The sequence below is a fragment of the Coenobita brevimanus genome, chromosome 110, assembly GCF_032717465.1.
Source record: "Coenobita brevimanus isolate Jiangsu-jjx chromosome 110, ASM3271746v2, whole genome shotgun sequence".
Taxonomy (NCBI): domain Eukaryota; kingdom Metazoa; phylum Arthropoda; class Malacostraca; order Decapoda; family Coenobitidae; genus Coenobita; species Coenobita brevimanus.
The window spans coordinates 33140738-33168412 of record NC_137063.1 but is presented as its reverse complement, the minus strand read 5'-3'; the positions used below and the strand labels follow the sequence as shown (position 1 = coordinate 33168412).

General features: G+C 44.6%; 1 protein-coding gene across 1 annotated transcript in view; it reads right to left on the bottom strand.

The window, feature by feature from the left end:
- The window catches only part of Ack (activated Cdc42 kinase), a 438035-nt gene that overhangs the window by 149016 nt on the left and 261344 nt on the right, over positions 1 to 27675 (bottom strand). The window contains exon 11 of the mRNA XM_080286247.1: positions 14821 to 14940. Coding sequence (XP_080142373.1) covers positions 14821 to 14940 — 120 coding nt within the window. The remainder of the gene's footprint in view (positions 1 to 14820; positions 14941 to 27675) is intronic.

The window sequence follows — 27675 nt, the reverse complement described above, 5'->3', positions numbered from 1 at the left end:
TTGTCTTTTCACTCAGAATTCTAATTCCTTAGCACTATGCACTGTTTTTTTTCACTGCCCAACACTATAAATTCCCGTGTGATCTAGTGGAGAAGTTCTAGGCGTTTAATCACCGTCAGAGTCTAAGAGCAGCTCTTGCAGGTGACCTAGGGGTGCATCGCTGGGTCGTGGTGATGGCATACCCACCGCAGACGACTGAAGAGAGGCGCAAACTCGTGTTGAGTGGTGACTCCACCGTGCCTGATGTGCTGGGCTGTGGCTCGAAGCATGAGGGCCTGTCTTGGGGAGGCAATGGAGTGGAGCTAGGGCTGGGCACAGCAGGGGTCATGGGTCTGAAAAAGCTGTCAATCGTTGACTGACGCAAGGAACGACGATTTTGACGATTAATGATGCGCTGCCTGAAAGCTCACACTTCCTCCACAAGTCCCAAGGGCCCCATCTCCCTGTCGCAGTCCGGGTGCTCCAGGTAGCTCAGAACGAACTCTAGGCGTTCCCGGAGTGCGCTCAGCATGGGGATGGCTGGAGAAGTGTCACGCTGAGAGAAGTCCACATCATAGTCGCCGTCCTCGTTGGAATCTTCAAGTTGGGTACTGACACCTGCAACTGAAGATGCAATCTCGATATCAGACATGGTCTGATACCCAGGATCGCCCTCATCGTCATCCAACCACTCACGCACTTCGTCCATATCAACATCATCTTTATGCGCAAGTAGACGATGGAAGTCATCCACGTTAAACCCTAGGAAATCGTGCTCCACATCCGTTCCGAGAAGCAGACGAGACCAACCATTTTCTAGAGTCTTTACAGGGATTTCCTTCCATGCACGGGCCCAGTTGTAGATGGGAGACTTGATGTTGTAGAGGCAAAGGTTTTCCAAAGTCCGCTGGCCTCACATGTCCTGTCCCTCCCTGCGCTCGTCCTCGTCCTCGAGAACAACCATCACCTCGTCCAGGAACTTCTGTCGGTGCAGCCTCTTCGTTGCCACGATCACTCCTTGGTCCATTGGTTGGATGAGAGCAGTAGTACTAGGTGGCAGAAACATGCACCTAATGCGGCCATTCTCAGCCACCAAGTCCTTGTCGTAAAGGTGAGCAGGTGCATTGTCGAGGAGAAGGAGGGCCTTTACCTGGTCGCGTGGGATTCCCAGTTTCTCCGTCTGGTAATGGATCATCTCCTTGGCGAAATGGCAGTTGAACCAGTCTTTGAAGATGTGGGCAGTGAACCATGCCTTCAAGGAATGGTACCAGACGACAAGAAGGACATCTATCACCCCACGAAGACACCGAGGCTGCTTTGCACGGCCAACAATAACAGGCTTGAGACGGTGTATGCCGTTAGCATTGGCACAACTCAAAGCAGATATCCGTTGCTTGGAGGGCTTGCGGCCAGGTACACGCTTCTCCATCTCCTCGGCTAGAGCGTTCGTAGGCAAAGAGCAATAGAATACGCCAGTTTCGTCAGCGTTGTAGACCTGACCGAGAGTGAGGCCCTCCCTGTCGATCAAGCGCTTCACCTTGTGCCAAAACTCATCTACTCCATCCTCGTTGGCGTCCAAAGCTTCGCCATGAGACTCACGGTTGGTAAGGCCATGTCGTAACTTGAACGCGAAGAGCCAACCTTCGGATGCCTTGAAGCCTAGGATGTCGTGAAGCCTTGAAAACTTCTCAGCAGCAGCCTTCAGCTCCATGCCACGCACCATCACACCAGCAGCACGTTGCTGTCAATACCAAATCAATGTGGAGCGGTCGATTTCTGCATACTTGGGAGTAAACATCACCTTCTTCTCCACGTTGCGTTTGCTTTTTGAAGAGAAGTCAGCCATGTACTGCATGAGTTTGTCTCGGGATCTCTTGATATCAAACAAAGTAGATTGGGCCGGGTTGAATTCATGAAGGATGCGTGAGGAAGGCCATCCCGCATCCACCTTGTCCAATATCTCCCTCTTCTTCTCCAGAGTCAAAACCACTCTCTTCCTCTTCTCAGGCAGCGGGGCCATCATCACACACACGAAGAAGAGGCACGAGAGCAGCAGAAGAGCCTGCAGCAGGTAAGGCACCACCACAAAAGCGAGCACGTGGGCGGTCATGATGACGAGCGTGCACACACAACGAGAGACGGGCGGTAAGTGGGGAGGATGCAGGGGCGCTCTAACAGATGTCAGCGGAACGACGCACCAAAGCATAGCTGGCCCGCGCCGCGCGCACCAACTTCAAATTAAGGACGGGAAAAAATCAGATTTTGTTCGAATTTTTTAAGGTTTTTGGCCCATTTTGGGAATATTGGATCCCGGGACGAAAATGTCCGGTAATTGGGGATGTCCGGAAATTGGGTGTCCAGATATTACGGGGATTACTGTACAGTATATATATATATATATATATATATATATAGAACCATATCTGTGGGGTAATATCAGCACTTTTTGACTCAGAAAAAAAGAACACTTTCCAAATGTTTTTTTCCTAATGCTGACTGTGTTCCTTATGATGATAGGCTTAGTTTGATATCAATTTTTAGTTCATTATGATTATATTGTTGACTTATGAAAAGAAATATGAGAGACATTCCAAAGACTGAAAACTGTACTAACAAATAAGTTTGTGTGTGGTACTAGATCCCACTTAGATCAAACCTGTATAACCTATGGATTCTACAAGGTAACTCTTACCCATAAACAATCAGCTGATAACTGGTAATACACAGAGTTATTAACCTTTCTTCTAGGCTGGGTAATACTGTACTATATATTAACCTTTCTTCTAGGTTGGGTAATACTGTACTGTATTGACATACTTGGTGGGGTAATAACTGCCTCAGTTTGTATTATAAAATACAGTAGTCCCTCAATTATCCAAAGTAATAGTGCCAGAGGCATGTCCGGGTAGTGTCAATGTCCGGATAATGAACAATCTCCCCCTACTACACCCAGACTCTACCTATACCCAACCTCCAACCTATACCAAACCTATTAGAACAGTACCTCTTCTTACTCTGGCAGTGTTTTCCAGTCATTCAGACATATTTAAACATCAAAACACAAATAGGAACATCCAAAATATAAACACCAAGAAAACCATGAAAAAAAAAAAAAAAAAAAAAAGCACTAAAAACCAAAAAACGTCCTGTCTATATATTATGTACAGTCAGGGAAAGTACTGCTTTACCCACTGTTCAGAGCATTGGTGGGCGATGGATAGTCACGAAGCAGCAGCCAGAACCCACTTCTCTGGTAACTGTAAGTCGGAGGGAGGATGACCGGGGGTGGGAGGGTTTGGAGAGTTGCTCATGTCACTGGATCAACAGCCAATGATAATGCATCCGACGTATTCTCAAAGTGCAAAAGCGATGTAGATGATTAGGTGGCTGTGACCTGAGAATGGATCACCAACAACGACAAGTAGCTCTCAGGTGACGAATAAGCGGTCTACAACAAGCTGGGCACTCCATACGAACGATTGTCCACTAGGTACGGGTTTCCATCCCCACAGTGAGGAAGTGGACCAGGAGATGGGCCAAGACTTGTAATCTCCATGACATGTGAGTGTTTATAAATAGTAGCTATTTGATATAAATGAGGAATCATATATACAGTAAATGCTTGACATAAAGAACCCTGATATTCCTAGTTTCGGATTTAACCCCTAAACCGCGGGGTTGTTTTGGCGCTCCTTGCATGTCCCGCCAGGATATTCGCGCACCGACAGACTTTGTAAAAATATTTGCCAAAAATCAGTTATTAGTCCTAGAATATTATAATTAAATATGCATAAGGCACATACCTTCAGCTTTCTCCTGGGATGTTTGTTGAGCCTTCATCGAGTACCGTAGGACTTGTGGAGACTTCTGAAGTTGGGTAACGAAGTCTCTACTTTACACTTCCCGACACCCCATAACATGATTACCACAGCCTGATATTATCACTAGAAACACTATTCTATAATTTTCAAATAGTTTGGAATCCATACTCCAAAAAAAAAACACCATGAAAGCAATGAAAATTACGAGCGCATATGAGCTTCCCACTTGCACTCGTTCCCCGCTGGTATTCTGTCATTTATTATTCATAAAAACACTCACACATGTTCCTGTTACTATATAACACTTATATATATCTGCAGTCCTTATCCATAAGTTTCCTTCAGTAATAGTAGTTTATTGTCACTGTAGGCATTCAATTTCTCTTTCAGTAAAATAAGTAGCATTCACTTTTGTCCTGTATACTAAAGTGGAGAACGAATCTGTCACTTTCACTTTCATAACTCCCAGAATTCATACATGCTAGAGTGAAACTTTCACTTTCATTACTCCTAGTATATATACCAGTATTCTTATATTACTACTCATTTACATTTCTATTTACATTCTCTATTTTATTTACATTATTTACATTTCTATTTTATTTACACTAGGTTATGCTCTGTCACTGGCAGTAACTTATAAAACTATTTTCCACTGTTCAGCTATATTTACATTCATTGCTTGCACTTGCTGTTTACACATTACTGTATTTACATTTCCGCTTGCACTGTTTTAAAGTCACCAGAAAGATCATAGTCACTGTCCATCATTATCATTGATAAATTAGCCAGTTCACGTTCCACAGCAGTCACTTATCCCTTTACCCCTTTCCACACGAGGTTTAGTAGGGGTAGAGGTCACAGGGCCCTTTGCATGGGGCTAAAAAGCGGCGGAATTGGACAGGTGAGAATCCGACATGGTTTCACCTTGAAAGATGAAAGTAAACTGAATGCTGTGGCCTTGGGGCGGTGAAGGGTTGACAATGACAGTGTGGTGACAGCTGCTAACATGTACGCTATGAAATGATTGGCAGGAAATCTAGACAATACATAATAAATTTGGTAGTTCCAGGTGAATGTAAATATCACTTAGGCTTCTCCCTTCCTTTCTTATGTATATATTTATTATGAGAACAGGTCATACGGCATATTTCAAGGGGAAATAAACAGAGAAAATTAGTGAACGAGTGCACGTGAGGTACTGCCAGGTGATAATTAGCCCATTCCAGATGTATGGCAGTATCAATTATCGTTTCTCTTTCTTTTATATATTATTTTGTATAAGAATAGGGCAAAGGGCACATTTCAATGGATAAAATGAGTGGAAAACTCCGTCCAGCATTTGTGTAGCGCAGTGCAGCTGGTCAGGTGGTAGGAGAGGGTAATGGAGGGGAGGTAAGGAGGGGGGGAGTCAAGGACAGGAGAAAAATGGCTAAATTGTCAACAGTGGATGGGAGTAGAGGTGACATTAGCAGAACTGAGTATAGCTGGAGACTGGTAGTACTGACAGATGATACAACCCACCACTTGAAAGCCCGGGCGAATTCAAAATAACACAGAATCACAAATGTGACGTCCTGCGGTATGATCCCTTGCTCCCGAGCATCACAAAAGTGACGCCCAGTGGTTAAACGGTTAACGAACGGCCAAATCAGGACCGAACTCCCCCCGGACTTTGCGATCAGAGGTCTCTAAATGCGGCGGAAGTTCACACAGCTGTTGGCTTTCACGTGACCTATTGTTCAGGGAGCGGCGCGTTGATGAATCACGTAGGCTAGCCTGTGCACAGCGCACCTCACCCCTTTCCTCACAGCTTCTCTCTCTCAGTCTGACTAATGCTTGCCGTGTACGTTTCTCTCCCGCCATACCTCTAACCATCACGTTAACTCTTGCCCCAAGTGGTACCTACCTACCTACCTATGACCAACAATGGTTTCAAAGTCTGTTACCCCATCTACCTCAGGCAAAGGGAGGAGGAATCTTCTCTCCATCATAGAAAAATACGCAATTATTCAAGATTTTGAGAAGGGGGCAAAAAGGTCAATTAATGGAGAAGTATGGCCTAAAAAAAAAAGGACGCTTCATTACCTCATCAAGGCAAGAGATTAGGTCAGGGAGGCCATAAAGCGAATGGAGAGCAGTATGACTGCCAAAGTGTACTGTATGCGACGACTTCCCCACAAGAAAATTGATGAAGCCATCTATAAGTGGTACACTCAGGAAAGACCTGAGGGTGTTCCTATACAAGGGGTGGATATCCAGCAAGCAGGACAGAGGCTTGCGAGTCACCTACGCTACGATGACTTCAAGTGCAGTGATGGCTGGCTGTGGAGGTTTAGGCGGCATCATGGCATCGAGAACAAAGCCATCACAGGGGAGCTGCTCAGCGCTGATGCCGACGTGTGGACCCGTTTATAGACCAGTTTTCTGAGCTGAAAGAGAAGGAGGGCCTGCACGATTTCCAAATTTATAATGCAGACAAAACTGGTATATTTTGGAAATCTTTACCTACCAACACTCAGGCCTCTAAGGAGATGAGCAAGATTCCGGGGAGGAAGAGTGCAAAGGAGTGCATGTCCTTGCTGGCTTATGCCAATGCTGACAGGTCACAACGCCTGAGGACAGTCGTGGTAAGGAAAAGTAGGAAGCCTAGGGCACTGAAGGATATTATGGACAAACTTCCTACTGAATATTATAACAACTCTTCCGCCTGGTTCACCCAAGAGACTGTGCACGACTGGTTCACACTTTATTCAACCGATCTGTTCAGCAGCACCAGCTCTGGTATGGTATACAGAAGATGGATGTGAAGGTTGTCCCCCTCCTCAACAATGCCCCAGCCCACCCTTCCACTATTAAACTCTGCAGCAAGGATGGCAAGATCAAGGCCATGTTTCTGCCACCCAACACCACTACCCTAGTCCAGCTCATGGATCAGGGGGTGATAAAGAGTGCCAAGCGACATTACCAGAACTTGTACTTCCAGCAGTGTTTAGTGATGACAGAGGATGGAATGGAGAAAGGATATGTTGACACCAGGGGGAAGAAAACACTGGAAAACTTCAAAAAGTACATCATCAAGGATGCCATACTGAACTGGGCAGAGACTTGGAAACAAGTGCCAGTCACCACACTCCGTAACGCTTGGTGCAAGCTCCTCCACACCCCCTAAAAAAAATGTCCAAAAGCCATACTTTGAGACACCAAGGCTGCTTTGCACGGCCAACAATAACGGGCTTAAGCCGATGCATGCCGTTAGCATTAGCACAAGACAAAGCAGATATCCTTTGCTTGGAGAGCTTGCGGCCAGGTACCGCTTCTCCGTCTCCTCGGCTAGAGTGTTCGTAGGCAAAGAGGGATAGAATAAAACAGTTTCATCAGAGTTGTAGACTTGACCGAGACTGAGGCCCTCCCTGTCGATCAAGCCCTTCACCTTGTGCCAAAACTCCTCTACTCCATCCTCGTTAGCGTCCAAAGCTTCGCCATGAGACTTACGGTTGGTAAGGCCATGTCGTAACTTGAACGCGAAGAGCCAACCCTCGGATGCCTTGAAGTCTAGGGCATCGTGAAGCCTTGCGAACTTCTCAGCAGCAGCCTTCAGCTCCATGCCATGCACCATCACACCAGCAGCACGTTGCTGTCGATACCAAATCAACGTGGAGCGGTCGACTTCAGCATACTTGGGAGTAAACATCATCTTCCTCTTCACGTTGCGTTTGCTTTTCGACGAGAAGTCAGCTGTGTACTGCATGAGTTTGCCTCGGGATCTCTTGATATCAAACAAAAGTTGAACTCACAAAGGATGCGTGACGAAGACCATCCAGCATCCACTTTCTCCAGTATCTCCCTCTTCTTCTCCAGAGTCAAAACCACTCTCTTCCTCTTCTCAGGTGGCGGGGCCATCATCACACACACGAAGAAGAGGCACGAGAGTAGCAGGAGAGCCAGCAGCAGGTAAGGCACCACCACAAAAGCGAGCACGTGGGCAGCCATGACGACGAGCATGCACTCACGACAAGAGACAGGCGGTAGGTGGGGAGGATGCAGTGGCGCTCTAGCGGACATCAGAGGAATGACGCACCAAAACAACGCTGTCCTGCGCTGCGCGCACCAAGTTCAAATTACGGGAGGGAAAAAGTCGGATTTTTTTCAAATTTTTTGCGGTTTTCGGACCATTTTGGGATTATTGGAACCCAGGACTATAATGTCTGGTAAGTGGGGATGTCAGGAAAGTGGGCGTCCGGATAGTACGGGGATTACTGTAATTTTGTTTTGTAAAATGGCAATGTGTATGTTTTGTTAGATGAATTGTGTGAGTTCTTGTTTTTTAGTGTTTATGCCATCTATGTTTATCTGAAGATGGTTAATGCTGTGTGTACGATGTCTGTTGGGTGCTGCAGCACGGGGGGGAGGTGGGGGTGTGGGTGGAGGAGAAGGGGTAGGAGAAGGCTGTGAGATAAGGGTTGGGGTGGATTAGATTGGGGGATTAGATGGTGTGTGTTGGATCAGTGGGTTAGGCTGAGGAGGTGTGAAGAGAGTAAGAGAGGGGCTGGTGGGGGGGTCTGAGGGTTGGAGGCAAGAGCACAAGGAGCAGGTCCAGGTGTCTGCGTAACGTTCTCTGGATGCAAGTGCTGTGCAGGTGAAATGGGTTCAGTTCTTGCAGGAACTGCACAGAACAGAACCTTTTGTCTGTCAACTCGAAATGATGTGTCTTGAGCATGCTGGACATATGTACACTCAATTCTCGTAAATCGCGGCAATTTGGGTCTGGACCACTGCCGCGATTTACAAATTCCGCAGTTTATAAATAATAACTCTTTTATGTGAAAAATGAATTTGGGTCTGGACTTTGGCCAACCACCCCCCACAGCACCCTACCTACACCTATCTAGGCACCATCAAACACAAACATACTAATTTAGGAATATTCAGTGCATGTATTTAATAGAAATAAGCAATGTTATGGGATCTCACCTTAATCCTATGATGATATTTTTTAAGTGAATGGAGTGGGGGTGATGTTGGGAAGAACTTAGAACCTCTCAGCATGAGGTGGGGGTGCTCCCTTATGCTGTTCTCCCTTCTCCAGCTCCTCTGCCTCCCTCAGGAACCCCTCAAAGTCTGCCTCAGAGATGACAGATGCTACGTCATCCACGTCCTCAGTGTGTGAAGGGCCAGGTTGTGGTTCAGGCTCAGCTTCTGCCCTTACCCAGGCAAAACAGTGGGTGATGAGTTCCTGGTGTTTCTCATTAACTCTGCGGCATTAGTATGCACACTTGCCACCAGGGATGGGTGGTGATTGGTTGTTGGGTCCCGATTTTCAAATTGAGTACCACAGTTTACTATTCTCCTCGGAAAAGGCCCACTTTGGGGCCTAGATCCGCAATTTTCATGACTTAACAGCGATTTAAGGATGCTGGCAGTCTGACAGCCACTTAGCTGTGATTTACAAATTCGTGATTTATAAACACGCGATTTACGAGGATTGAGTGTATTTGTTGATGGGTCCTGGATTGTTCTCGATGTCACCAGCAAGAGGAAGTCTTTGAGAAATGACCGCTGGTGGGTCATTCCTCAGTGTATAAAAAATAGTGTTGTGTGTGTTGTGTTGGAAGACATGGTACTTGAATATGGCTGATGAATCTGCTCGGCCAGAAAGACCAAGGTTACTCAACAACAACAACTTTTAAGATATTCCTTTTAGCCGAAGAGTCATGTCAACAAAATAAGTTACAGAAAAAAGCCTATCTATTCTATAGCCAGACGCCTCAATCCCGTTTGGGGTGGCCACAAACAAATCGCCTCCAAGTCACCCTGTCCCCCGCCATTTCACTGCCCTGCTCCCAACTCACACCCCTCTCTCTCATATACCTCTCCACCCCATCCCTCCATCTCATCCTCGGCCTCCCCCTCCCTCTTCCCCCCTCCACCTCACTCACATACACTCTCTTCGTCAGTCTTTCACCCTCCATCCTCTCCACATGGCCAAACCACCTCAGTGTGTTCCTCATAACGCTTCCTATCACATCCACATCCACACCACAACGCTCCTTTATATCCTCATTCGTCAGTCTGTCTCGCCACGTGACTCCACAGGCTCCTCTTAAATAACTCATTTCCACTGCTGTCACTCTTCACTTGTGTCCTTCCAACAATGTCCAAGCTTCACTTCCGTATGTTAGAGTTGGTATCACAATACTGTCATGTAGTAACTTTTTCACTTCCATGCTCACTTCCCTGTTTCTTATCACTGCTTTCAAAGAACCAGCAACCTTTCTTCCCTGCTGTACACTTTCAAGCACTTCACCCTCCAAACCTCCATCCTTACTCATCACACTACCCAAGTACTTAAACGTACTCACATTTTCCAATTCCTCACCATCCAACCTCGCTGTACATTCACTAACTTCACCTCTCTCAAAGACCATCACTTTACTCTTCCCTACATTCACCTTTAGATTCCGTTTCTTACACACTCTCTCAAACTCATCCACCAAGCCTTGCAGCTCCCCTTCGTCTTCACTCAACAACACAGTATCATCTGCAAACAACAGTACAGGGAGTTTCCAAACACTATCCTCTCTCACCAGGGCCACTCCAACATCCACTACCCTACCTTGTACCTCTTTTATTACCCCATCCATGCACAGATTGAACAACCATGGAGTCATGACACATCCCTGTTTCAATCCAACTTTCAAAGAGAAAATTCACTTAGTACAGAAAAAAGTACTGCATATTAATGAGGACAACAAAAGGAATGGGAAAAGATTAAATAACTGGTGTCAGTCATTTGTTATGAATTAGCAGGCCAAGTACAGTACCCTCGCGTCCAGCACAGTAATACTGTCATGCATGGGTCCCGTGTTGGACCAAAAACGTGTAGGAAATACAACAGAGCTTATGGGGAAAAATGAATTATGTCAGCAACCCTAGGAAAAGTCACCCTAAATACCTACCATATGCCTATACATATATTGGTACTACTGTAATTATAATAAATGGTACTGTACTATGAATCATAACTAACCTTTTAGGATAGTGTTGGTGGGCTTGCTGGGAATGCAAGGTGATAACCGAGGCTGTAGGTAGTCCTACTGGGCCCCTGGAGGATGGCTGCTGGCATCACTAGTGGATAATGGCTGCTGCTCCTCCTCAACCTCCCTCATAAATCCTTTGAAATTCCTCTCCCCTTTCTTCTGCCTCTCAATGATTTCTAGCTTGGTGGCTTGAGGGAAATGCCGCTGCTTCTTGGGGTTCTCAGAAGGCTTACTAGGCATCATGAGCAGGGTAAAATGCAGTAGCAAGGGCAGAAAATGAAGCAAGAAAAAAGCATCATCCAATGCGAATTATGCGACTGAGTGGAGCTGTGGAGAGAGAAATTTAAACAAAACATCACATGAGAACAGAAGCGTTTTTAATTGGGCAACATCATGATCACGTCACAATAGTGGACGGGGGAGGATACTTGATCAGAAGTATTGATTGGCTGTCAGCATCACGGGAATGTCCAGTATGACCGTGTTGGACCAGGGGAGATCGTGCTAGGGTCGAACATTGCGGATTTCGCCCACTTCTCGGAGCTCCATCCGTGTTATGCTAACGCACCTGTTTAACAGTAATCACTCCAATATCCGACGTAATAGAGCCATAGGTAGGTCCGGTTATTGGTTTTGTCCGGATATTGGGCCCCAGCTTATGGACTTGTACTTATGGACCCTAACTCAGAGAAACACCTATACAACTCCCTCTGGACATGCATAGCACCTATTTAAGACCCAAATCACACCAATAAGGCACATAAATGACTGAAATAAATGCAAAAGAAACATAAAATGAGGGTTTAGAAGTATGTTCATACATTAATAAACATTCTGGTACTTATGGACCCTAACCTAGCCTAACTCAAAAAAAAAACATTTCTACTGCACAAGCATAGCTCCTATACCCTATTCACACCAATAAAGGACATTAAAGAGTGAAATGAGGTAAGAATAGTATGGAAAAAAGTACAGTATGAAACATTCTGGCTACTTACAGCACGTCCCTGGCCACCTCGATGAATAACCGCCTCCTCTTGGACTCTGACAGTAAGAAGGATTTCCTGAAGCACTTGCAGTACACTGTTCATGAAGTCTTGCACTGAACTTAGTCAATAACACACAGAAGTCCGTTCTCTTCACAGTGTGCACTTTTGTCTAAATAATGCTCCATTGTAACTTACTAACTGTTGAACTTTAACTTTTCCCATTCTTTTCATTTTCCAAAGCCAAAACAAACAAGTCTATTTATGTTAAATTTTTTTTCTATTGAGTCTTTTCTCTCACAACTTTACATCCTTAACACAACACACTGTTTTTTTCAATGCACAACACTCAAAATTCCCGTGTGGTCTAGTGGAGAAGTTCTTGCTGTTTATTCACTGTCAGAGTCCGAGAGTATCACTGGCAGGTGACCTAGGGGTGCATCGCTGGGTCGTGGTGATGGCGTACCCACTGCAGAGGACTCTGAAGACAGCCGCAAACTCACGTCGAGCGGTGACTCCACCGTGGCTGATGTGCTGGGCTGTGGCTCGGAGCATGAGGGCCTGTCTTGGGGAGGCAACGGAGTGGAGCCAGGGCTGGGCACAGCGGGGGTCACGGGCCTGAAAAAACTGTCAATGGTTGATTGACGCAATGACTGATGATGCTGACCATTGATGATGCGCTGCCTGAAAGCACGCACTTCCTCCACGAGTCCCAAGGGCCCCATCTCCCTGTCGCAGTCCGGGTTTTCCAGGTAGTCTAGGACGAACGCTAGATGTTCCCGGAGTGCGCTCAGCTTGGGGATGGCTGGAGTAGTGTCCTGCTGAGAGGAGTCCGCATCATCGTCGCCTTCAGCGTCGGAATCTTCAAGTTCGGTACTGACACATGCAACCGAAGACGCAATCTCAATATCAGACAACGTCTGATACCCAGGATTGCCCTCGTCATCATCCAACCACTCACGCACTTCGTCCACATCTACATCGTCGCTGTGCGTACATAGACGTGCATGGAAGTCATCCACATCAAACCCTAGAAAATCGTACTCCACATCCATTCTGAGAAGCAGACGAGACCAACCATTTTCAAGAGTTTTCACAGGGACTTCCTTCCATGCACTAGCCCAGTTGTACAGCACAGACTTGATGTTGTAGCGGCGAAGGTTTTCCAAAGTCCGCTTGCCTCGTGTGTCCCGTCCCTCCCTGCGCTCGTCCTCGTCCTCGAGAACAACCATCACCTCATCCAGGAAATTCCAACAGTATAGGTGCTTTGTTGCCACGATCACTCCTTGGTCCATTGGTTGGATGAGAGCTGTCGTATTAGGTGGCAGAAACATGCACCTAATACGGCCATTTTCAGCAACCAAGTCCTTGTTGCACGGGTGGGCAGGTGCATTGTCGAGTAGAAGAAGGGCCTTTACCTGGTTGCGCGGGATTCCCAGTGTCTTCGTCTGGTAATGGATGACCTCCTTGACGAAGTGACGGTGAAACCAGTCTTTGAAGATCACAGCTGTAAACCATGCCTTCAAAGAATGGTACCAGACGACAGGAAGGACATCCATCACTCCACGAAGGCACCGAGGCTGCTTTGCGCGGCCAACAACAATGGGCTTAAGCCGGTGCATGCCGTTAGCACTGGCACAACACAAAGCAGATATCCGTTCCTTGGAAAGCTTGCAGCCAGGTACACGCTTCTCCGTTTCCTCGGCTAGAGTGTTCATTGGCAGCGAGCGATAAAATAGGCCAGTTTCGTCAGCGTTGCAGACTTGACCGAGAGTTAGGCCCTCCCTGTCGATCAAGCCCTTCACCTTGTGCCGAAACTCGTTAACTCCATCCTCGTTAGCATCCAATGCTTCGCCATGTGCTTTACGGTTGGTAAGGCCATGCCGCAACTTGAACGCGAAGAGCCAACCCTCGGATGCCTTGAAGTCTAGGGCGTCGTGAAGCCTGGCGAACTTCTCAGCAGCAGCCTTCAGCTCCGTTCCACGTACCATCACACCAGCAGCATGTTGTTGTCGATACCAAATCAACGTGGATCGGTCAATTTCTGCAAACTTGGGGGTAAACATAACCTTCCTTTCCACGTTGCATTTGCTTCTCGACGAGAAGTCAGCTGTGTACTGCATGAGTTTGTCTTGGGACCTCTTGATATCGAACAAAGTAGACCAGGCCAGGTTAAACTCGCGGAGAATGCGGGAAGAAGACCACCCCGCATCTAATTTCTCCAATATCTCCCTCTTGTTCTCCAGAGTCAACACCACTCTCTTCCTTTTCTCAGGTGGCGGGGCCATCATCACACACACTAAGAGGAGGCCCGAGAGCAGCAGGAGGCCCTGCAGCAGGTAGGGCACCACCACAAAAGCGATCACGTGGGCAGCCATTACGACGAGCGTGCACTCGCGGTGAGAGACAGGCGGAAAGTGGGGAGGATGCAGCGGCGCTCTATCGGACGTCGGAGGAATGAGGCGCCAAAACAATGCTCTCCCGCGGCGCGCGCGGTAAGTTCAAATTACGGACGGGAAAAAATAGTTTTTTTTATTTTTTTTTGGGGGGGTTTTCAGACCATTTTGGGAATGTTGGATCCCAGGACGATTATGTCCGGGTAGTGGGGATGTTCGGTTATTGGACGTCCGGATATTAGAGTGATTACTGTACTTAAATCGTATTAAATTGTAATAATTTTTTGGTTTCTGTGCCGGATGCGAATCGTGCAGGACAAAATCGTGTTGGCCGTGAGGGTACTGTACTTAATGAGGGTGAGCATTAAATAATGAAAAATAAGAATAAATGCGAGATGAGTTGAAACAAGGGATATATCACCAACATCATAACCCTAGTTCCCACCAAGAAATAAGGCAGACATGTGTTACAATGATGATATACTTCATCTTTGTAACATCCACTCAACTAAAGTCACTTAAGTAAGCCATATAACAAATATCAAAAGAAAGGACAAAAGGAAAATTAAAGCTTTACAAAGGAAACACTGCCACTCACTGACTCTACGTGGTGACATGGGCTTGCCAAACTTGTCTGGCGGTTCCATGGGGTTACGCAGGTACATGTCATCAATGAATGCCGGGCTGCCCCACGTCTTTCCCCTGATGCCTCCGTGACCTGATGCATACATAATACAAAAATCAGCATCAAAATCCAAACATCTATCCACTGGCAGATGCTTTATTAAAAGCATCACTTACAGTTCTGTAACAAAATGCATAGCTGACTAATGTCTGGGATACTGCAAGATGAGCAATCCACCATATCTATCCAAGGTAACTATGAAAAAACTTCTCCAAGCCTCTAGATCACCTCTCACTATTTCTCCCCTTATGCTACACCTAATGTCTGCCCCAGTGAAGTCACTCAATACTGTGCTCTGAGTCTGCCTGATCAAAGCAGATAATGGCATATGTGTGTATTTACCTAACTGTATTTACCTAATTGTGATATACAGGAAATGAGCTATGCTCGTGGGGTCCCGACTCTGTTTCTCAGTAAGTCAAATTTTGCTTTAAACTTGTTTAAGTTTTTAGACTGGATGAACTCTTTTTCCAGGCTATTCCACAGGTCTATGCATCTATACTGAAAACTATATTTCTTGATATCCTTCAAGCAGCTTGGTTTCTTCACTTTCAATCCGTGTCCTCCTGTTACTCTCTTATCCCACAAAAACAGATCTTCTTTGTCAATTTTATCTACTCCCACCATGGTCCTGAACGCTGCAATCATGTCGCCTCTCTTTCTTCTTTCTTCTAAGGAAGGCAAATCCAGCTTTTCCAGCCTCTCTCTGTACGACAAATCTGCCAGACTGGGGACCAATTTGGTTGCTGTTCTTTGTATTCTCTCAATCTTGCTTATCTCTTACTTTTTGTGTGGGGACCACACTACTGCTGCATATTCTAACCTGGGGCAAATCATGGCCATTTACAATTTTTTCATCATCTCCTCATCCATATAATGAAAAGCTACTCTTATATTAGTCAGGAGTTTATAAGTCTCTCTAACTACCTTGTTAATGTGTTTTTCATGTGACAAACTGTCCTGGACCAGCACTCCCAAATCTATTTCTTCTCTCGCTTTTGTGACTGGTTCATTACCCATCAAATAACTCAATCATGGCTTCTTGGTACTTTTACCCATTTCCAATATTTTACATTTGTTTGCATTAAATTTCATTTCCCACATCCGGCTCCAATCGTGTATCCTATCCAGATCCTCCTGCAGCATTTTACAATCTTCCTCAACCTCTACCTTCATCAAGATATTTGCATCATCAGCAAACAGACTTGCATAACTATTCACTCCGTCTACCATATCATTTACATAAATCAGGAACATTACTGGCGCCAACATCGAGCCCCGTGGGACTCCACTTCTTACTTCCCTCCATCCAGACAATCTATCCTTTATTACTGTCCTCAATTGTCTGTTTCTCAAAAAGTCTCTCATCCATTCCAGAAGATTCCCCGTCAGCCCTCCAATATGCTCTAGTTTCCAGTCTCTTATGGGGTACCTTGTCGAAGGCCTTCTCCAAATCTAAATACATACAGTCCACCCAACCATCTCTCTCCTATAGCACGTCAATTGCTCTTGAGTAAAAACTCAACAAGTTGGAAACACAAGACCTTCCACTTCTAAATCCAAACTGGCTATCAACCAAAATATTCATCTTTTCCAGATATTTTATCCACCTATCTTTCAGAATTCTTTCGCACAATTTTGCGACCATGCTGGTTAGGGACACTGGTCTATAATTCAGGGGTTCTTCTATGTTTCCACCCTTATAAATTGGTACCACATTTGCCCTCGTCCATTCTTGAGGCACTTTCCCCTCTTCCAGAGAGCACACAATTAAACTGTGAACCTTATCCGCCAGTTGTTTTCTGCATTCCTTCAGTACCCAATTGGAGATTCCATCTGGTCCTTGGGCTTTCCTTACATCTTGAGTTTCCAGTATTTTATACACTTCCTGCACTTCCACTTTTATATCTTTTATCACTACATTTCTAGTCACTCCCTCCCCTTCCACAAACTCCTCTTCATTAGTGAAAACTGATTGGAAACATTTGTTCATTATTTCCGCTTGCATTGCTACATCTTTATAGACCTCTCCTTCTACTTGCAGTTTGGTGATTCCTTCCTTTTGTTTCAGTTTGCCATTGACAAAGCTATAAAACAGTTTGGGTTCATCCTTACATTTATCTATTATACCTTTTACAAAATTTCTTTCTTCCTCTCTATGTATTCTTGTGTATTCATTTCTAGTTCTTTTATATTCTTCCTTTGTTCTGGTGTTACCTCTTTTTTTCCAGTTGTTCCATGCTGTGTCTCTCTCTTTTTTTGCTATCATACACTTTCTATTAAACCACTCCTTTTTCCTGTTTTCTTTCCCCCTTACTCTTGGCACAAATTTTTCCACTCCCAAATTACAGAGGCCTAGAAAAATATCCCACTTCCTCTGTATCTCTCGTTTCTCTGAATTTTCTCCAATCTGCATTTTCGAAAAATTTTCTCAATCCTGTAAAGTTTGCTTTCCCAAAGTTGTATCTTCCCTGCCTATAAAGCTCGTCTCTTGGCTCCACGTTCCCTGTTATCATCTGGAACTCAATGACCACATGATCACTTTTTCCAATAGGACACAGATATTTCAAGGATTCTATTACATCGGGTTCTTTGGTAAACAGAAAGTCTAGTCTTGCTGGTGTGTCCTTACCTCAGAATCGTGTCTCCTCTTTGACCCACTGTGACATCACATTGTTCATTTTTATACTGTATTTAATAACATAGTGCCCCACGAATCTTCGCTGCCTCCTGAGTCCCATTCCTCCCAGTTCACTTCTTTACAAATGAAGTCACCCATTAAAAGTATATTGTTGTTTTTCTCAATATTTTTCTGTAAATAACTAGCCATGTCTGACAACATCTGGTATTCATCATCACTCCAAGCTCTTGCCTTAGGGGGACCATACACTACTGCCATATATCTCTTGCTATTCTCTCCAGTTTCAAATTTCATATTTATCACTTCGGCCCTGCCTTTTCCCATTTCCACGGTATCTACATTTATGTTGTTCTTCACTGCTATCATCACTCCTCCTCCCATTTTTTCTTTCCTGTCTCTTCTCCACAGTTTGTATTTACTATCTCCCATAGGAACATCAATATCTTCTCTTAATTTGGTCTCTACAAAGCACATAACATCAGATTCATGTACCCTCAAAAAATCATTTATTTCTAATGTTCCCGATATTAAACCATCAACATTAGTATATGCCACCTTCCAATTATTTTTAATGTTTTTTATACTCTCTTTTCTCCTTCTCTCCGCTGGTACCACTTTCTTAATTTCTGATCCATGACTCTCCAATAAAAGTCTTCTCTTCCTCCGTTCTCTGTTGGTTTTTTACCTTTGCTTCCTTTACTAACTCCTTTATTTTAGCTCTTTCTTTCTCATATGCATCTCTCCTTATCCAAACATCTTTGAACCCTTCCTTGTCTGATCCTTTCCATGTTCTATGGAAATTAATGAAGACAGCTATGGGTGACGCTAGAATATAATTCACAGTCAACTACAGCGAGGTTGAAACAAGTTATTGTCTAAAAATCCATCCATCCATCCATTGCCAGACGCCATGTATCCCAAACGGGGTGGTCAAGGGCTTAGAGTTAATTGTTTTACAGGGAGGGGCACTAATCCTCCACCAACCCCACTTGACACGTAGGGAGTTATGCCAACAGCATCTGGTGTTCCCAGGCGGTCACCCATCCAAGTACTAACCAGACCGAACGTTGCTTAACTTCGCTTAAAAATGCAACTTATAAATAATATCCAATCCTGCGCTATTGAATGAACATAGACTTTGACAGATCCCCTTGAAAATTAGTTATTAAAGTATCAATTAATCAATAATAAGTACGTTTATAGAATGACGGGGAACTGTCTTGATGGGGAATCGTCTGTATTTTGACGGCAAATTGACCTCATGGCAAATTGTGTCGGAACCAAATCAACAACCCTACTTGCTTCAGTAAAGGTAAGAACTACTGTATACTGTAGTTTTCATGCTTTTTCCTCTTTATTCATCATAATGTGCTACTTTAAATGTTTAACCCGCCCCGTCCCGGAGACATGAATTCACGTCCTCACATGATGTGCACTCATATCCCGGAGACGTAAATTAACGCGGCAACATTGCAAGGTCTCTAATTTGCACAATTTTCAATTTAATTTGCACAATTTTCAATTTTGCGAGTGATTTTTGGCATGTATACACGGGACACCTTCCTCTACAAGATGCCAGGCAGGGACAATGCCTTACCCAGCATGACCTCCTCCCCCCACTGCATGCCCTTTTCTCAGCAATTCACCTGTTATCAGTGACCTGGCCAGTAAAGCTATGTCATGCCACGGTACGAAATTCAGGGCCAGAGTGATTCCCCAATCGATGACAGTGTGGAGGACAAACATTAGAGGAAGAAACAGTCAGAAATGATGATCATGTAATATGGCAAAAAAAGGTCAGGAATGGTGATGAGTTAGTGAGTGAAACAATGCTTATAATGCCTATATTACCGTTTGAAAACCAATATACTCTCGTACTACTTATAAACTCGTACCAAATAAATAAATAAATACCGTTTATGAGTGGTGTGGAATAGTTATCCTCCCATAGAACTCGTTTTCTTTGCAGCCAGCCTGATAGAAAACCCTGTAAGGTAAGGAGGTACTCCTACCTGGATCGAGTATTTTAAACCTCAGGTGAGCAATTTCTCTACGAGTTTTCGATGTTTCTCACCAAAAGCGGATGTTTGAGCCAAAAAAAAAAAAAAAAAAGGTCCAAAAATGTCAGGACTGGGGCATACCACTGCCCAGAAAACATCGGGATGGGGGGGGGGGTTAAACATAAGGATATTTCATATATGTAAGTGCTAAGGTGTGTGTATGTGAGAGTTTACGCAGGTCTGGAAATGTCTCCTTATTGACTCCATGTTATAATGGGCTCGCTATACAATGGGGTTTTCAGGAATGGAACCCCATCGTATAACAAGGGGTTACTGCGTATATAATATATATACATATAAGCAACGTTGGGTCTGGTTAGTACTTGGATGGGTGACCGCCTGGGAACACCAAATGCTGTTGGCATCCCTACGTGTCAAGTGGGGTTGGTGAAGGATTAGTGCCCCTCCCTGTAAAACAATTAACTCTAAGCCCTTGACCACCCTGTTTGGGATACATGGCGTCTGGCAATGGGTGGGATGGATATATACAGTAAAACCTCGATTTAACGGCATTCATTCTAACGGCAACCCCAAACTAATGGCATAAATTTCCTGAGGAATATTTATGAAAAATAAAAATAAAAATTCCCCCCAAATGGGTAAAAATTAGAAAGAAACTCAAATGTGGCAGGTGCCATGTGCATCTCAATCGTCTGTTTGCAGTTTATCACCAACTGGGTATGTTTATGCTTACCCAGTCTTCCTCCCGCCTAGCCTGACCCTAAAGTGAAAAGAATTAGCAAAAGGTTAGATTTAAAAACTAGTGTTAAAGACTTCATAACTTAGTGTTATTAATACCACAGCGCCATCTGTTCAACTCCAACCTGCCAACTAACTTACCTGGATTACTGTACTGTACTGCACTTACCTGGATTACTGTACTGTACCTAACCTAACCTAACCTGGGTTCCAGTTGAAAAACGGGAAATGAAATCCACTTTTAAGTATGTTAAGTTTCTTCCACTATGCCAGGAAATAATCGTAGGTATGGCTTAAAGAGCCTGATGATAAAAAAGGAAGAAATCTTTCAGCAAAGGAAGGTAATTTACCACCTACAAAATAGAAAAATACAGAAAACAAACTAAATGAATATGAATTAAAGTCTTTAGGCTGTGTGCTTAGACAAAAAATTTATGGGTTTCGCAATTTTAGGGGACAAAATGGAACAAAAATGTTTGCTAATCAGAAAAAATTACTCTTAGTCAGCATTTAGTTTCACATTATTCATTCGATATCAATGTTCCCAACACATCTTGGACCAATTGAGCACACAGTTATTTCTGCTCCTTATAGTGTGTACATTTACTGCTCATTCTTTTGTTCTTTGTTGTGTGTATGTGTGAAAGAGAGCATACTGATACAAACAATAATGTATTCCATTAACCCCTTCACAGCTGCCGGCCTTGAACAACACTTCGTTGTTTCGGTGTCAGTGACATTGAGTTAGGGTGAGCTATATAAAACTGCGAACAATTAAGGGAAGAGAACGAAGGTCACTGATGTGTTTATATGACCCTACTCTACCAACCAAAGCAGTCAGGCATTCACTTCACTTCAGCTGTTTTTGCCAATGTTTACATGCTTATGTTACATGCACCCTAATTTTGAGTAAGTTTCTTTCAGGAAGAGAAGATAATTTACCACCCTCAAAGTAGTCAGAAAAATATAGAAAACAAACTAAAGGAATATGAACTGAATTGGTAAGATCTTTTGCCTGTATGCTTACACGAAAAGTTATGGGTTTCACAATTTTAGGAGACAATAGGGAACAAAAATGTTTGCTAATCAGAAAAAAATTACTCTTTTGTCCCACATGTTCTCGTAGGTTAGAATTCAGTTCCACATTCTTCGTTCAGTATCGCTCTTCCCAATATATTTCGGACCAACTGAGCACAGTTATTTCCACTCCTTAAAGTTAATGTACATACACTGCTCATCCTTTGTTCATTCTTATGTGTACGTGTGACAGAGAGGACTAATATAAACAATAATGTATTCCATTATCGCTTTCATTGCTGCCAGCCTTGAACAACACTTTACTGTACCAATGTCAGTGACGTTGAGTTAGGGCGAGCTATAAAAAACTTCGATGAATTATGGGAAGGGAATGAAGGTCACTGGTGTGTTAACACGACCCTGCTCTACCATCCCAAGCAGTCAGGCGTTCACAGTTCACTTCATCCCTAATGTTTTCACCGATGTTTACATGCTAATGTAGCACGCATCCTACTTTTACTAATTCTTTCACGAATCACAGCAAATCACAGGATGGGTTTAGGGAGGGGAAAAAAATGAACCAGGTGTGCCAGACAAGTCTTTTCACATATGTAAGAAAAAGAAATTGATTTCAGAACTTTGAAAAAATGGTCCCGAGGCTGACCACGGCAGCACGCAAATTTCTGAACCCAAGGCCACTGAGGGGACTAAACATACGCTTTATTTTAAGCAGTAAAAGCACCTTACCAAATCAGTTCTTCCTGATGGTCTGTTCTATTTTTCAGATTATTTCTGTGTTGGTAAATAAACGTTTCTTGTTAAATCTGTTTCCCCGTTGTTTTTAGCCGTTTTGGTGTGACAACTCTTGTTTATTTCGTTGACATAATGGCAGAAAAGATTGTTCTTCCCTAAGTGTTTAACTAAACCTGGCCTAACTGAACTTATCTATACCTAAAAATTTAACCTAACCCAACCTCCAGTTGGGACACTGGGAAACGATATCCACCTTTGAGCACGCTGAGTTTCTTCCACTGCGCTGGAAACGATCGTAAGGGAAAGTGACGATAATAACAGAGAGGAAATTTTTCAGCAAGAAAAAGTAATTTGCCAAACTGAAAGTTGTCAGAAAATTAAAGAAACAAGCTGGAGGATTATTAATTGAACTGGTAAGGTCTTTCTGCTGTTTCAAGTGTACAATGAAAGACACAGGTATCTTCCCAAAGTCTGACAAATATAGTGTGGAAAAATCGAACCATTTGGAACACGCATTAGTAGAAACAGGGTTTTCATTGTATTTCGCCTGGTGCAAATTTTCTTCAGATGGATCTGGGAAGATAGTTGTGTCTTTCATTGTACATTTACCAATAAATATATCAATCTAACAGTATTTGTGTTTTGTTTCCGCTGGATTAATTGCGATTCCAGACTATTCAGGCACCTCTTCACACTATATAGTCTGGATGATAGGGCTATCTCTGTATTTCCTTTCATGACAGTTATTTTCGTATATTGGAATTTGTCCTACATTCATCGCTTTTGTACCATCGAAAATTTGTACTTCGAGTTTTCATATTTCGAAGACTCACTGTATATGACAAAAAGGGATCTGTACTTTGTTTTTGTTGATTTGGAAAAAGCCTTTGACAGAGTCCTTTAGGAGGGTGGTGCAGTAGGCAATGAAAAAGTTTGGGACTGAGGAGTGGCTGGTTAGAGTTGTTATGGCTATGTATGTAGGTGCTTGCACCCAGGTGAGAGTGAATGGAGATTTGAGTGATGAGTTTTCCGTGAATGTAGGTGTATATCAGGGGTCAGTTTTGAGCCCCTTGTTGTTTATTGTCGTGCTTAAAGCCCTCTCACGTGACTTCAGAAATGAAGCTCCGTGGGAAATGTTGTATGCTGATGATTTGGTGTTGATTACAGAGAACTAAAGAGAGATAGAGGAAAGATTTAGGAAGTGGTGAGATGGTATGGGGCATAAGGGCTCAAGAGTAAATACAGAAAAACAAAGGTGACGGTACCTAGGGTTGGTGGCAGTACTGTCAAAGAATATGTAGGGTGGCCATGAGCAGTTTGCGGCAAGGGTGTAGGAAGTAATTCCATCTAATGCAGTGTCTCTGATAAGTGGGTGCATAAGCGATGCACTGGTATCAGAGGTAGACTGCGATATAATGCTGATTTCATGTGTGTGGTATGTTGGGGAGGGCATGTGGAAATTGTCAAGCGTGAAAGGATTGATCTTGCTGGTAAGTCTCCTGGATGTGTGGAAGAGTTTTGTTACTTGGGAGACATGTTGGGGGCGCTCACCATCCACTCACTCAATGTAGCACTGCTGTCGGGTGTCTGCCCTTTCCTCTCCTCCATCCTTCTTTCCTTCCATCCTCTTCTGTCTTTCTTTACTTCATTCTTTCCTTGTCCTTCTGCCTACGGATAACTTTACACTCCCTTTTCTGTCTTTCTTTCCTTCATTCTTTCCTCTTCCTTCTGCCTGTGGGTGACTCTACACTGAGTGACAAGCCAAATGGTTTCCTGTACACCAGGAAACCATTTACTATGCTGGGTGGTAACCATATAACCAAATTTTGGTGCCTGGTGGTTTAGTGAGTAATTATTGCGCTCCAGTCAGATTGAGCCGGAGAAGGTTTATATCCAAGAGGTGGTTGGGGTTGATTGCTTATGTAATGCCACTCAGGGATGAGTGAGGCTGGTCACTCTCATCTTAAATGTCGGGACTAACTGCTTAGCCCCGGGCTCCTACGTTCCTCATGGGGCAATGTAGGATTGGATGATGGATGGATGGATGGAGACATGTTACCTGCTGGAGGTGGGGTTGGGGCTAGCTCTGTGGCTAGAGTGAGGAGTGGTTGGAAGAAGTTCGGGGAGCTGTTGCCTCTCATGACATTGAGAGGGTTCTCCCTCTGTGCTATGGGATCTTTGTACGCAGCATGTGTTAGGAGCGTAATGATGTATGGTTGTGCTATCTGGGTAGTAATGGAGGAGGATATTCATAGGCTTACATGTACAGAAGTGACAAAGATTAGGTGGATGTGCTTTGCATCTCTGAATGAGAGGCCTGGGGGGAACTAGGTTTACGATGGAAGAGTTCAGGGGTAGGATGGGACTGGAGTGTATTGGTGTTGTGATGAGGAGAGGTAGACTGAGATGGTCTGGGTATGTGGGGAGAATGGGGGATGACAACTGGTTGCAGAAAGCAAGAAGTGTTAACACTGGGAACACAATTGTGAGAGGCAGACTGAAGAAGACCTGGGACGAGGTCATACAATGTGACCTCAGAGATATGGAACTGAATAGGAAGGCTGCCAGGGATTGAGCAATATGGAAAGCCACCATTAGGTGACCAAGGACGACGCATGCAAGCATGCTGAAGCCCTTATAAACGAAATGAATTAATTGGTATATTTATTAGACTGAACGTGTTAAAGCATCCATGTATACTTTTTGCCATGGGTAAAGGCAGTTGTTACATGTAATGGATGAATTCTAAAACATTAGAATTTTATATACAACTGCCACTGTAAATTGGGGGACTCTAGCATGAATTTAAGAGACAGCAATGAAATTTTATTAAGCAATTCTTATTTAATTTACTGGACTTAATAGGAAACAGAATGTGACCTAATCTCTTCATAAAATGGGCTGCCTATACAGGCAAACCCCAGTTTAACGATGCAATCTGTTAAGTAAAAAATCCATCGCTAGGCGAGGTATCATAAATACGTGACGAATTTCTAAGCCTTGGGTTTCCCCACCAACCAATTCCTAATCCACCCAAATCAGTCCAAAAAAAAGTTTAAAGCCAATCTAAATGGCCTAACAGGTGTAAAAGAAGCTAACCTATGCCTAAAATCTGTTAATAACTCACTAAAACCAACAAATAAAACCTGATAATCATAAAAAACTGGTCAGAAAATATCAAACACCTCTCATCACTTACTTCTTGTCTGGTCCTGGTTGTCATCCTTGCTATCCCCCCCCCTCCCAGAGGCTAGGGGACAAGTGATGCTTCCTAGCACTCACTCATCCTCCTCAAAGCCCTCGAACCCCATCTCCATGGGAGGGTCAGACTGATGCGCTGGCCCTGGGGGTGGCAATGCGGTGTGATGCGATGATTCACTAGGTGGCAATGGGGTGTGATGTGATGACAGACAAGGTGGTGAGGGAGACAGCTGCGATGACTGGTGAGGTGACAAGGGAGATCATTGCAATGACTGACGAGGTAGCAAGGAGGACAGATGTGGTGGCTAAAGTCGTGACGAGAGAGAAAGAGGCAGTGGACGAAGTGATGTCGGAGACTGAGGCTGGGGCATGGAAGGTAGCAATAGAGTGCCAGAGAGCTGCAGTGGAGACTCAGGTGATGCAGGAGATGGGAATCCACTTGAGGTGAGGTCCAGCACTAGGGGCTGAGCACATCCTTGGCGAGAGAAGGACCTCCGTGTTTCTCTCCTGGTCGATGGCTGGGGAAATGCTCTGCTGGTCAAAGGCTGGGGAGATCATCTGTGTGTTGCTGGTGTGGCAGGGCCCTGTTTGAGAAGGGCAGTGATGGTAGTCTACTTGGCTGCCCACTTCTTTCCCTCCAGTATCGCCCTGTACACCTTCATCCCCTCCTCCAGCCGATCAGATGTATCCACGCTTCTTCCTTGGAGAGGGCCATGAATGCACATAAGCGCGATGACCATGTCAACCTTGGTCATTGTCTCCTTCAGAATCTTCAGACTGATGGCTCACACCTCAGGGATGACCTACTCCTCCTGTGCCCCCTGGTGTGCCTGCTGAATTTCCATATTGAGGAGCTTCTCAGTGCTGAGCTCCTCCCTGTGGCTTTCCAGGGCCTCCTCCAAGTCCTGCTCGTCAACCTCCCCAAAGCCTGCCTCGTGCGACAGCTGCACAATGTCCTGCCGCACCCGTTCTACCGGCAGTGCTTGCATGCCCTCGGGGAAGCCGGTGAAGGAGTGAACGCACTCTGGCCACAGCTTGCACCACACACCGTTCATGGTGCCATGGCTTACTTCCCTCCATGCAGCCATGATGTTCTTGATGGTGTGGCATATATTATATCCCTTCCAGAAGGACTGCACCGTCATCCTGTCGTTGGTGTCACACACCTTCAACAACTGTTGCATAGTGCAGCAGAGGCAGTACAGTATGTCTTGAACACTGCGATCACACCTTGGTCCATGGGTTGCAACAACGACATGGTGTTGGGGGGCAGGAACATTACTTCTATAATGCTTGCCCAGTCCTTCATTGTAGTAAGGTGGCTAGGTGCATTCTTCATCACCACGAGAAATCTGTTCACCAAGTTCTTCCTTGAGGCATATTTCTTGAGAAAATGAAAGGTAGGAGTGGAAATAGGATAAACAAATATTGGAAGTCACCCAGGCCTTCTTGTTTGACTCCCAAATCAAAGGTAAATTCTCCTTAACATACCCCACCAGAGCCCTCGGGTTTTCGGAGTCGTAGACTAGGAGCGGCTTTAGCTTGAGGTCACTCTTGGCATTGCCCCGCAGCAGCAGTGTAAGCCGGTCCTTCAAGGCCTTGAACCCTTGTGTAGACTTTTTCCTTGTTGCAAGATATGTCGTTGGGGACATTCTCTTTGAAAAGACCCCAGTCTCGTCAAAAATCAAGACCTGTTTCGCACTACACCCACCCTCCGCAATGATGCGCTTAAGTTCGTCAAGGAACATTGCTGCTGCCACCACATCTGCACTCGCTGCCTCACCAGACATCCTGATGTTGTGGAGGCTTGCCTGTCTCTTAAAGCGGTCAAACCACACATGACTAGCCTTACCCCCTTAACCACAAGGCGTCACTTTTGTGATGCTTGGGAGCAAGGGATCATACCGCGGGGCGTCACTTTTGTGATTCTGTGTTATTTTGAATTTGCCCGGGCTTTCAAGTGGTGGCTTGTATCATCTATCAGAACTATCAGTGTCCAGCTATACTCAGTTTTGCTAATGTCACCTCTACTCCCATCCACTGTTGACAATTTAGCCATTTTCCTCCTGTCCTTGACTCCCCCCCTCCTTACCTCCCCTCCATTTACCTTGTTCTCCCGCCTAACCAGCTGTGCTGCGCTACACAAATGCTGGACGGATTTCTCCACTCATTTTATCCATTGAAATGTGCCCTTTGCCCTATTCTTATACAAACTAATATATAAAGGAATGAGAAACGATAACTGATACTGCCATACATCTGGAATGGGCTAATTATCACCTGGCAACACCTCAATTGCACTCGTTCGCTAATTTTCCTTGTTTATTTCCCCTTGAAATATGCTGTATGACCTGTTCTCATAACAAAAATATATATAAGAAAGGAAGGGAGAACCCT